This window comes from Lepidothrix coronata, unplaced genomic scaffold, assembly GCF_001604755.1.
Source record: "Lepidothrix coronata isolate B3197 unplaced genomic scaffold, Lepidothrix_coronata-1.0 Scaffold22, whole genome shotgun sequence".
NCBI lineage: Eukaryota > Metazoa > Chordata > Aves > Passeriformes > Pipridae > Lepidothrix > Lepidothrix coronata.
The window spans coordinates 6,106,752-6,118,968 of record NW_016690202.1 but is presented as its reverse complement, the minus strand read 5'-3'; the positions used below and the strand labels follow the sequence as shown (position 1 = coordinate 6,118,968).

The 12,217-nt window shown below is 37.3% G+C and overlaps 1 protein-coding gene across 1 annotated transcript in view; it reads right to left on the bottom strand.

Moving 5' to 3' along the window:
• The window catches only part of SLC1A1 (solute carrier family 1 member 1), a 53,499-nt gene that overhangs the window by 12,652 nt on the left and 28,630 nt on the right, over positions 1-12,217 (bottom strand). The window contains exons 3-8 of the mRNA XM_017808197.1: positions 9,792-9,884; positions 8,100-8,214; positions 5,857-5,899; positions 3,977-4,084; positions 2,347-2,531; positions 195-302 (exon numbers count right to left, since the gene is read on the bottom strand). Coding sequence (XP_017663686.1) covers positions 195-302; positions 2,347-2,531; positions 3,977-4,084; positions 5,857-5,899; positions 8,100-8,214; positions 9,792-9,884 — 652 coding nt within the window. The remainder of the gene's footprint in view (positions 1-194; positions 303-2,346; positions 2,532-3,976; positions 4,085-5,856; positions 5,900-8,099; positions 8,215-9,791; positions 9,885-12,217) is intronic.

Genomic DNA, 12,217 nt, shown 5'->3' with positions numbered 1-12,217 from the left:
AGTGACTCTTTAAAACAAAACATACGTTCAGCTAAACATGCATTCAATTCATCCTCACACATCCTCACATAATTTTCACCGATAAGAATTTTTGTCTCTGACCTAGAAGAGTAGGTGTTATGGATAACTAAGTGGTAATCAACTGAGTGCTAAAAACTGAACACATACAATTTCATCTTTAAGAAATTACATACCCACTTATTACCGTAGCCATATAAAGACCCAATTTACGAAAGATTTCCCAGTCCTCAACTTCTACTATCTTCCCAGCAATTAAAAACACGATACCAATTGGCATATACCTAGAAAGCAAAAATAAGGCAATCAAAAATGGATTCTCGGAAATACTGCATGCTCACCATGAAATAATTTCTCTCCCACTATACCTTCTTAAAACAGATGGAAAATATGTTTTGATATTCTATTACACAACTGCAGATTTTTTTCTTTATATTCTGTTATACAACTGACTTTATTCACTTGCAGCAAGACTACAACAGAGGTGATGAAAAAAAGATTAGAAAATCAGAATAAATGTAACTCTATGCATAGTCTAATAATTAACTGTATAACCTGGTGTTACAGAATACACAGAAGTTGGGATGGGGCATGGGCATATACCCCATGGCAGCATATGTTTATGTATAGACATAAACTTCCTTGGAGGTGGAAGTATGCAGGGCTGAGACCTATATCTGTGTATTCTGCAATCACACAGATGGGAAAGGTCTCCTGTACTTAAAGGAGCTGCCCTCCAGCATGGGGGGCTGTATCTGTGTCACCTGCACCAAATAGAATGATGTTACCTTGATGAGATAGTATGCTCATCAGTGTGTTGCCTGATGGAGGGGTCCCCATCTGCCAGTAAATTTACACAAGGCCACGCCTTACAGACATGAAAAGCTGCATAGGCTACTGCCTACAGAAAATTCAAGTCAAAAATCAGGAATTATGTTAGCAGCAGCTCCACTGTGTTCCTTCTGGTCCCAGAGACCAGGCTGTCACAGAGACAAGTTACTACTTCAGAGCTTTGAGTAGAATAAATTAATTTATAAATTTGTAAATATATAAAGTCTATCCATTTTAAAATATCAGTTATAAATTTATAAAATGTATGCGTGCCATATCACAAACAAAATCATACCTTATCCCTGTAGAAAGCAGGGACACTTAGTTCCTCTAAGCCTTGAATGTGATGAAAGCAGAACTAATTCCTCACACTTCCAGCATCAAACTCTACCTTACTTCAAACAAGAGCTCCCAAATCTGTAGAAACATGGGGAGCCAGTAGCCACAGTTTCATGCACAAGCAAGGAAATGGATAGTCAGTTTATGAGTAAGATCCTAGAGGACATGTGCTAACTCTCAGGTCTCACTATTGGTAATTTTCTGCCGAGTGAGACAGCCTACTTCATGGAGTTTTAACGCAGCTGGGGACTGAACTAGCTGCATAGCACAGGACCAACTGCAGAAATTAATCTACCTTTCTTTAAGGCAGCAAGATAAACATTGGACAGGTTTACTGTTTTACAGGCATCACAGTGTGCTGAGATGTAAGGACAGTCCATGGAAGGGGCAGATCTGATAAGCTACTGTTCGTGTGAAACGTGGAGTTTCACAAAAATGAGCAGAGTATTGTAGTAAACGGGACAAGGCATTCCACATACAAGGTCAAACTCTTGAAAGGATTGTGTATGCTTATAGTACTGATACTGTAATTGTGATCTGCATGGACAAGAGCTCCGTGAATAGCTGTGAAGTCCAACCAAACATTATCAGGTGAGTTGCTACATTTTTAAATTGTTTTTCCTGTCTGAGAATATTATTAGAATGTTGTCTCACAAAACCTATTAGCAGGAGGTAAATGATGCTAAGTTGTATTTTGCATACCATTCTGGATTTTGCCCTGTGATGTCGCTTGTATATTAATTCGTATTTCTAAAGGGATCCTGTGAACATAATCACTGTCAGGGAAAAATATTCAAGACTGACAAGGGCCTATGGGTGATTATGATTCTACAGTCCTCAAAGTAGTCCTCAAAGTCCTCAACTGCAGTTGAACTGGTTTTATATAAACCTCTAGCAAGAGTGTCTGAAAACCTCAGGTTTCTTGTACATCAATGGGACTGTTTCTTTAGTATATAGTAAGTGAGAGCTCTGTCTCCAGTTTCTTCAAAAGAATAAATTCTGTAGAAAGGAAACTTTTTACCAACCATTCTTTGAAAGTTGCTTGCTGCAAAGCACTATACAAAAGCAGACATGAAGTCCGAGTCTGGTCCCACCTTTTCAATGACAAAATCCACTTAAAGAAGTTGTTAGAAAATGCCAGTATAACCTTGGACTTACCACATAATTATCTGAACTATTCTCATTGTAGCTTCATTCAGTGCATTGAAGAAATCCAACAGCACTTGTCCTTTCTCTCCCATTTTCCCAATAACCATTCCAAAAACAAGACAAAAGACAATCAACCCCAGTGCATTGATGCCATTGGAATACATGCCCACGATTTTGTATTCTTGGGTTTTGTTCTACAGATTAGAATAAAGAGAAAAAAAGTACCATCTGAAAACAGTGAATTTACTTTAAAGATTTTCTAAAATGAAAACACATTTAGATTTTTCTAAAGACATGGAGCTCTTCCCCAATCACTCTATTCCCTTTTTGAAAGTGCCAAGTGGGCAAGTTCAGGAATGAAGTTAGAACTAAACTGAACTTGAACACTTGGTATTTTAGAGCCATGCAAGGATCTGATCAAATCCTAGCAGGGAGTAAAGCACCCCTTAATTTATATTACACAATTGCAGATTTTTTTTTTTAATATTCTGTTATACAACTGACTTTATTCACTTGCAGCAAGACTACAACAGAGGTGATGAAAAAAAAGATTAGAAAATCAGAATAAATGTAACTCTATGCATAATCTAATAAGTAACTGTATAACTTGGTGTTACAGAATACACAAAAGTTGGGATGGGGTCCTTTCTATAGACTTCTGACATGAATGATAGCAAGGTATGCACCGTCATGCGTCAAGATTTACTCCCCTACACTCGATTTACTCCTCACTGTGAAGAAAAAAACACAGATGTAGAATCCTTGTGGTTATTTCTGAGCAACTCAAGGGTTTGAGTCTGGATTTAAGATAAGTTGACCATTGAGTAACAACTAGGACACCAGTGAAATTCCATAATTTAGAGCAGAATGGGATGAATAGGTAAGTATTCATGCATTCCTCTGAGCTTGAGCAGTATCAACATATGAAGGAAAGGGTGCAATTCTTCACTACATCCTGCTTCAGGATTTAATTCATGTCTCTTCATGAATTTTGGAACAAGATGAAATTTGGAAGGAGTATAATAAAATGTATATTGATTTGGTAATGTTTGTAGTTCTGTGTTCACATTCTATTGAATTCCTTTCTCCCTCTCCTCCAGTGTAAGTCTAGGCTTTATAAACTGTCAACACCTCTAATGAGAGGCTTGATAAACTTCTTCACTTTTGTCTCCACATTCTTTTTTCTTAGTAACAAACTTTTAATTAACAAATGCCTTATATTGTCTTGCTTTCCATTAAAAAATTTATGGGTTTTGACTCCTTTTCTTCTTTTGTGCTTCCAGCTATGTCACTGCTGCTCGATCATGCTGTGCTGATATACACCTAGTCTTTCTACAGTGACTGTTTTAATTTCTCAGCAAAATGAAAATTCATAAGCATATAAATTTAATCAATCTTCATCTATTATCTTTGGATTGCTTAATTACCCGTGGACTCCTCTGATGCTCTTAAACTTACTGGAAGATCCTTACAATAATCTCTAGCACTTACTTATTAACTTTTGTGCTCTTGTAAAATCCTCTATGTGCCATTTCCTGCCTTTTCTTCATCACTTACGGCATGAACTAAATCAAATGTAGTCTGTGTTCTTTCTCCCCACTTCATATAATATGAAGGAATAAAATGATAAAGGTCGCACCTCTGAAGCCTCTGCTGTCGTAGCAGTTGTAACAGGTTCGCCAGGAAATGTGGAGCTGTTTTTATCCACAGCAACTGTAGCTTTAACTTTTTCACGTTTGGTTTTATACTGGAAAAGTTTTTTAAAAAAAACAGAAGAACTTATTTAGAAACATGAGAAAACTGAAGAATAGACAAAGGCATAGCCTCTGCCCAGTAAAAATAAGAGAAAAATGAAACAATCTGACTGGAAGGTAGCAAACATATTCAAAGATGTTATTTCCCAATTCATTTGAGCCATTAGGGTTCTGTAACTCAGAAGCTATAGATTCAATAAGTGATTCACAGATATGTTATGAATTCTGCATAGAGCTGCTGCAGTCTTGTGGGGCATGAGATAGAGCTCCTGACAATGACAAGGAGACTTTTTGCTGAGACAGTCTGGAGAGAATTGCTGACAGCCACCCCACGTGTGGAGCAGACGCACCTGATATAGAGAGCCAAGCACCCCCCCCCTACTTTCCCCTCATTATCAGGTCCTCAAAGTTCAAGCACCAAGTAGATAAAACAGATAGACTTATTCTTCCTTTCCCCACTGGCCTCCAGATTCCTGGGCACTATGCTGACCACTCCTCCCCTTATTGGCCTTAAAGGTTCCAGGCACCCAGCCAGACAAGTGGTGGTGATGACCCAAGTCACAGAACATGGAGAAGTAACAGCACCAAGAGCACTGTTCATAAAACTAAGCAGGTACAAGTCCTAAGGGGTAACTTGGACTAGAGCTGCTGCTGGACAGTGAGACCTGGTGGTCAGGGATGCTTCCACCATTGTCTGATTCCTCTGGGGACTGAGTGACCAATCCATATTATTTTATAAGTTTTTCAAGTCTCCATTATGGTTGTTATGTTGATACAGCAAACCAAGTATTAAGATCTGGCCAAATCTGCAGAGGGTCCAGTGATTAGAAAACATAAGCTAAGTGGTACTATAATAAAATCGGACTGCACTGATTCTGCTCATAGAAATCCTGTGCTATTCTGATTATAAATTCTGTGCTATACTAATATCCTGTTATGAAAATAAAACTTTAACAGTAACTATGATTTAGTGCCACCATCATTCTGCCAAGGATCCCTAAAAGAACCTGTCTGTCCCCTTACTGTTGGGTGACAGTAATTAATACATGAGAAATACTACATGGAGAAGTTTTATAAAGGGGAAATACACTGAGTCATGCACAGCAGCACATCAGACATCACTTCCTGGGAAAGGTTAACTACCTTACATACAAGCTTTAGATAAACTGGTAGGCAACTGCTGGGAAAAACAAAAGGAAAGTCAAGAGCATCACAAAAAAGGAGTTGATATATTTACAGATAAAAGTGACTGAAAGAAACCTAATATATGGACAAGAGTTTCCTCTTTCATCTTGCAACTCTCACTTTTCCTGAAAGATGTCTCAAACAGACTTTGCCTTTTCCTTTATGTGGATTATTTAGTCTAGCAATGGACATTAGATGTGAGACACATCAGGGTGAGGGCTAAATTATACAGACTTCATCAGACACTGAGGGATCTTGAGAACAAGGAAACAGATCCTCATAAGAGCTTTTTTCTAAATCTTGTCCCCAAAGGAAAAATCCTGTCTTATACACTTTCTGCATCCAGCTCCTGAACAGTGTCTTTTTGCAACACAATATTAAGGACTTAATAGCTGGTAACTGAGTGTTTATCATAATGGAAATGAAACCAAGATGCCTTAAAACCTCACCTTTCTATAGGAGATTAAGGTACTCCTGGACTTTCCAGAAATAGTCTTGCCTTATATAGATTTTTTTTTTGGGATGTAAAAGAATAATTTGTAGTTAACAATGAAAATTAAAGAGCAATGTTCAAACTTACCTGTTGAAAACAGGCCTGAACAAGGTTCTCTGGGAACATATTCCTGTTAGAAAGCATAGAAGCATTTCAACATTATAGCATACTAAGAAAAAGTTGTTTGTATAAACAAAATGACAAAAGTTGTTGCTTAAAAAGCAGATCGCATTTCCTTTAATCAGAAAGCAGTATATTTGGCATCATCAGATGTAGAGTCCAAAGAAATAAAGGGTTTAAGAGTCCCAATGATCAGTTGACCATTTTCCTACTGTTGAATTTTTGGGCTTATTTTTCAGTATTTGGTATTTCTATTGGTATACTAAACCCAATGTATTTTTTTTCTGCTGCATCATCTCCATCACTTGCATGAGGAGTACAGGACACACCATTTCTACAGGATTTGTCAGATATAGGCAGAAAAGAAAAAAAACTTCTTATAAAGGCTGTGCTGGAAGAATCAGATATTTGGTGTGTTCTATTGTAGTTTTGAATTCAGAAATTAATCTTGGCTAATGGAAGATTCCATTGTGTTATTTCAGGGTCCAGAACCATTTTCATACACTGAAAAATTAGGAAATTTAGTGCAACCCATTTGTGTGCCTCCTTTCCAACAGCCAATTTCAGATTCAAATGATTGCAAAAAAAAAGAAGCATTAATTACATATTTAGTGAATATCCAGTCCAGTGCAGAAAAAGCCATTTTATACACTGAAGCACAAGTTTTCATCTACCTCACAGAATGTTCACAAACTTCCACTTTTAGTTCTCAAATTCTTAAAGCAAAATCTATTCAAAAGCAAGAGCAGTTTGTACAAGCCTGGGGTTTTCCTTTATCTTTACAAGACTGTCTGGATTTGAATCTTAAATCTGATGAATGTAAATATGTAAGAAAATTAATTCCTTTAAAACAGAATTTCAGATCTCTAACTCCTAATTACAGTCTTAAATTTGTTTGCAGGAAGTTGAGTTGTAAACTATAGTAAACCCCCAAACTACTACTAATTATAATTCGCACCACTTTTTGCTATAGGAAGACTTTTTGTGCATAGAACTACATCAGCCCTATGAATGTGTGGAAATGTTCATGTGGAAGTTACTGGTAACAAACTGGCTGCATTAGGTTTTATAATAAAGACGATTACACAGTTCCTCTCATTGATTCTTGGGCGAGTGACCATGAGGAATGAGATGAGCTATCCAAGAAGCTGTCATTGTGGTCATTCGTAGGCAGGAGGGGACAGAGGCTGGGAAGAGCTGTGAATTACTGGACATGGGGCTTTGGGATTGACAACTGCCAACTATCCCATATACAAACCTCAGAGAAATTGAATTATTTTCAAAGAAGTTTATCTTAACCTAGGTTGGGGCAGAGTTGCCCCAAATGACATCAGACATTTGATATTATATAGGATAGTGGCTATCTGGAGTTGCATCTGCAAATGCCATTCATATTTCCTAAAATTAAAAAATGCTAAGAAATCCAATTTTAGATATGTGCTAGTTGATTCTTACATGACAGATTAAGTAAAAATTCTACAAAAAGAAAATGGTGGGCAGGAATAGTGACACAGAACAGAGACTCATTGCAGCTGGAGAAAAAAAACAAACACAGAAATATTATTGAGGGAACTACCTAGCCACTATTGGAAATGCAGCCCTTTTTGTGAATTTTTCTTTTAATTCCTTAAACACATTAGTTCTGAAAATCTGCACACATCTTCTGCAGACTTTTCTATGGGTTTCCTCCTTCTAACCACTTCAAAGTATCCATAATTTGCCAGGACGCTGATAGGGAAAGACTCTTTATAAGGTTGCCTTAGATACTGGTAATGCAGCAAACTTGTTGACGGTGGAACCCTTAGAACCCTTTACATACTGCATCTGTTACTCTGCATCCTGCCTTGAGGAGGGGAATACAGCACTACAATTTCAGGTGGTTGTCTATGCTGGATGACACAGAAGCTGCCAGTTAGCAATCCCCCATTCAATCCTTTATGGATCTTTTCTTCACAGTAGATAAATCTTGCATATCAGTTGCTGTGAAGGACGGATTTTTCACCATTGGCTTATTAACTAAAATCTGTGGCGTTAAACAAGCTGCTTTCAATGTATTTTTAAATATCTAACTTGTTGCAATACAAGTTATTCTCCTCTTATTCAACCAAACAAGATTAGAAAGCATCTTATTGTATTACATATCCCAACTTTATTTGTGCTTGCTTGGACTTCTGCAAAAGGAATATGGGAACTAAAAATTAAAGCCTCACCTGATCAGATCGAGCATGGCATCAACAGTACTGACTTCTGGGGTACTGCCCACCCTGTCGATTTCACTTGCTCTCTGAGTCACTCCAGGTTTAATGGTCACGACTAAGACAATTCCTGCAAAGGAGAAGCAAGAGTGCAAGCAGAGGCATTGGTGCATTCTTCTTCAGTGTATCCTGTGTAGCCAAATTCTTCGTGAGCTCAACTTAACAAATGCTTTCCCTGGGTGCTCATGGAGGTAAGGTGGTGTCAGTAAATGTGTGAGTTCCCCCAATACTGGAGCTACTTGCAGGCTTGCCACTGGACTTGGGCACTTCAGCTTTGGTTTTGTATGTATGGTACTAAATCACTACTATTCACCAAGAGGGCAAATTACTTTAGCTGGGCTTGAGACGAAGAGTTGAAGTTAAGTACTCTTCAGTTGAAGAGTACTACTCTTCAACTTTTGCATAGTGAATATTTTTAATTGCTTGCCCCTTATGTAGCTCTTCTTGTTGCTAGCTTTCAGATATGAACACAAGTGCATTGTCCTGTGACCCCAAAGTCACAGGATGTTTTGGTAAAGTTAGTTATCAATAAAGTTATGTAAGAGAAGGGCTTCAGAAAAAGAAAAAAAAAATGTGGGTTAAGAAATACTAGATTTGACCTTGTAAATACTGAAATCAATAACAAATTTTTCATTTACTTTAGTGGCTTCATTTTAGGCATTTTTTTTATAATATGAAATACTAGGCTTTTCCAAAGGCATAACATTTTTTCTCTTCTCCCCCCCCCCCCAAAAGCCATACAAACCTAAAGCAAATAAAACTACTAAATCTCAGTGAAGGGACAAAGAGGAATTTGGATGACCCTTTAACCAGCCAGGAACAGGTCTTTCTAATGACAGCTGTGAATAAAAGCAGGACTGCATTTGTGTAGCTCTGCACTATGAAATAAGTAATGCCATAACAGCATGGAACAGCTTAGAATAGCAGGAACCTCTGGAGAGTGGTTTAACACACCACTAAGATTTGGGACAACTTCAAACTTAGATACATGATAATGTTAGTCTTTATTAATTTTCCTCCCTATTCTGTATTCACAGAAATTTCCCAGGCATACAAAATAGACAGTTTTATTTTGTTTCTTATCTAAGAAGGCTGACTGAAGATGCTTCTTTAAGCAAATATGGAACATTTGTAGGGAATGAACTTCCTGCAAGAGGAGATGGGGAATTCAGAGAGTTAAGAGTGGAGCCTGACAATGACAGAGTGGGCAAAACCCTTTAAGGAAGGAGATGAGATGACAAAGGAAGCAGTATTTTATGTAATTCTTTCAGGTGTGACACATTATATATTCTTGCATGTGAGAATCAGGAACAATCTAGCACTTTTCTATTGAGGAAATTCACTTTGTCGTTGAGGTTGGCCTTTGATGTTCACTCAGCTTTCCCACTGCTGGTCACTGTTTATCTCAGCAGACATCTCCTAATCTTCCCTGAGCTGAAATATATGGTGAAATTGCCTGGGGCTTCATATTGGGTATGAACACAGCCCAATCATGAACAGCAGGACTAACTTCTCTCTGTATCTGGCCACAAGTAATGTTAAGTTGCCTGGTATGATTCTGTCTTGGTAAATTAGTAATGTCACAGTGATGTACATTTGTAATTAGGCAATGCTGATGATTTTAAAAGTTACAGAATCACGGAGTACCTAATATTACAGCAATGACAGTAGTGCAGAGATAATATACGACTGCTCGCAAACCAATCTTCCCAGAAATGCTGGAATCCAAAGCAGCAACACCTGCAAAAAAATAGCCACAAAAACAGTACAATAAAAAAGTGTTATAAGAAAGTTGTTATTTTTGTAGAGACAAATAATTATCGTCTCTTATTTCTATGTAGGAAATTCTTCCTTATTCAAGATATTTCTAAATACCTAATTGCCAGTTGCACTTTTGAAAAACACCTGTAGCAGAATAACATATTTGCTTCTGCTTCTTTGCAAAAAGCTGGTTTCCCTGGATATTTCTAGAGAAAAGATAATTGAGCTTTCCTGATTCCTTGATGTTTGTGAATGAATTAGACTTCTTTGGCTTATCAGAGTATGTTACAACTTATTTCCATTTCCACTTAAATAACAGTTTCACTTTTTTCAGATTTGTAACTTTTGGCTTTAAAACTAAAAGCCATGGGGAGTTACTCAGGACTGTTACCCTGGGTTGCCCAAAGGTACATTAGGCAAGTAAGGATGATTCCTGGTGGTTTTGCCTTCATTAGTGGGTTTACTTTTTTTTCTTTTTGACTAAAGCTTTTATGAAGTCTGGGTTGTTCACACTTCTCTGCCTGTATATGTCATTGCCAAGAGCAGAGGGTAGTTTTGTCAATGAAGGTAGGGAGAGTGCTGAGGCAGGTATTATACTGAGGTCAACTTAGCTTTTGGCAACAATATTATATCAAACTTCTAGTGAAGTATTTTTAATTTTTTAAAAGATTTACAGTTATATCTGTACAAATAGGATTCAGTAACCAGGGGAAAATGAGTATTGTGACTGCAAAACTTGGCCGTTTGTAATAACATTAGTTAATAATTCACTGCTATCTCTTTATTATACATTTGTGATCCATTTATATTTTTATATTTATTGAGTCAGGTTATCGAAGACTGGCCAGACTGCCTTGTATAGGAAAGCAAAAATACCAGGAGGATATTTAACCTCAGAATAGTATGATTTTGCAGGGAAAAATAGTTTGAAAAGGAAGAAAAATCAAGTTACAAATGTAACTTACTGATCTTTGAGCTCAAAAAGGATCTTAGCAAGCATACTTTAACTATGTACTGATGTCCCTTTAACAAAGTATATTAACAGCAGTGACGACTTGTGCCTAGAATATTCATATAATGCTTTACTAGTTCTGTTAATTGTTATTTGAAATTCAAACAGTACTGGGAGGTGAGAATGAAGGTTATTTTAATTCATAATCTATTTGATTATTTTGGGGTTGTGGACCATCATTTATATTTCTCACCTTGGGAACTGTGAACAAAACAGGTAGAAAGGAGAGCTTTTGCATTGCTGTGGGGTAGGCTGTAGAAATCATGGCAGTGAGAACTCTTGAGAATGGAGAGTAATAAATAATGTTTTCTGTAGACAGCAGCAGACCTGGTTTCAAAGGCTGTCAATATTGAAACTTCCACAGCTGATATATTAACTTGGAAGACTTCACATTATGTTTTTAAAAGAGAGCAAACTGGTACTGCCCCAGTTCCATATCTTTTAAAGAAACGTTCATAAAAACTAGAAATCATGGAATTTTATTCTAGAACTTGTGCCTTAAGATTTTTTTTTTGCCTGACTGTCTTGCTGATTCAGTCAAGAGCCTAATAATCATGCAAGGTTATTTCCCTGGAGTACTCAGTTATAAAGATTCTACAGTTAATATAACAGAAGTTCCCACAACAGACAGTTCTTCTGGCTCCCAATGAAAACCATTTGCAGACTGTTATGCTCATTGGAGTTACAGAGGTATAATTAAGGGAAAACTTTGCCCCTGTCTTTTTAAACTGGGTAATGACCCTCTTGGTGAGCAAGCTGTGCTAGGATCCAGCTTGCGCTTCTACTGTCATGTTGCTGCTCCTTTGCTAGTAACCATACAAACACACAAATCAGTCAGGCAGGCATGACTATTTAAGTACAAGCATGATCTGTGTGCGACAGATCTGGGGTTTCGGGCTTTTCTGTAAGCTGCTGTACTCTGAAACAAAACAACATTTAGAATGATGCTTCCATTTAGAGACTGAAGTAGCATTTGCTACAAGTGCCACAGACACAGGTTTGCACTGGGTGTTTTATGCTGCTAAGCTCCTTTTTTCATGTTAGCTTGTTACACACAGGAAATGTGATATATAAAAATACATTTCCCTTCAGATATATCTTACTGTCATTACTGAGCAACTGATAGTGTAATGGATAGCTACTGCCTTTCTTCTCAAGCCAAATGAAAATTAAGATTCCCTTTGAAATAACATCATGGCTTTGCAATTTTTTTTGACATAACTGAAAGAGTTAATGGAAGATGTATTAAACAAAGCACCCAACTAACAATGATTTCAGTTCATAAGAAAACTTATTTCTC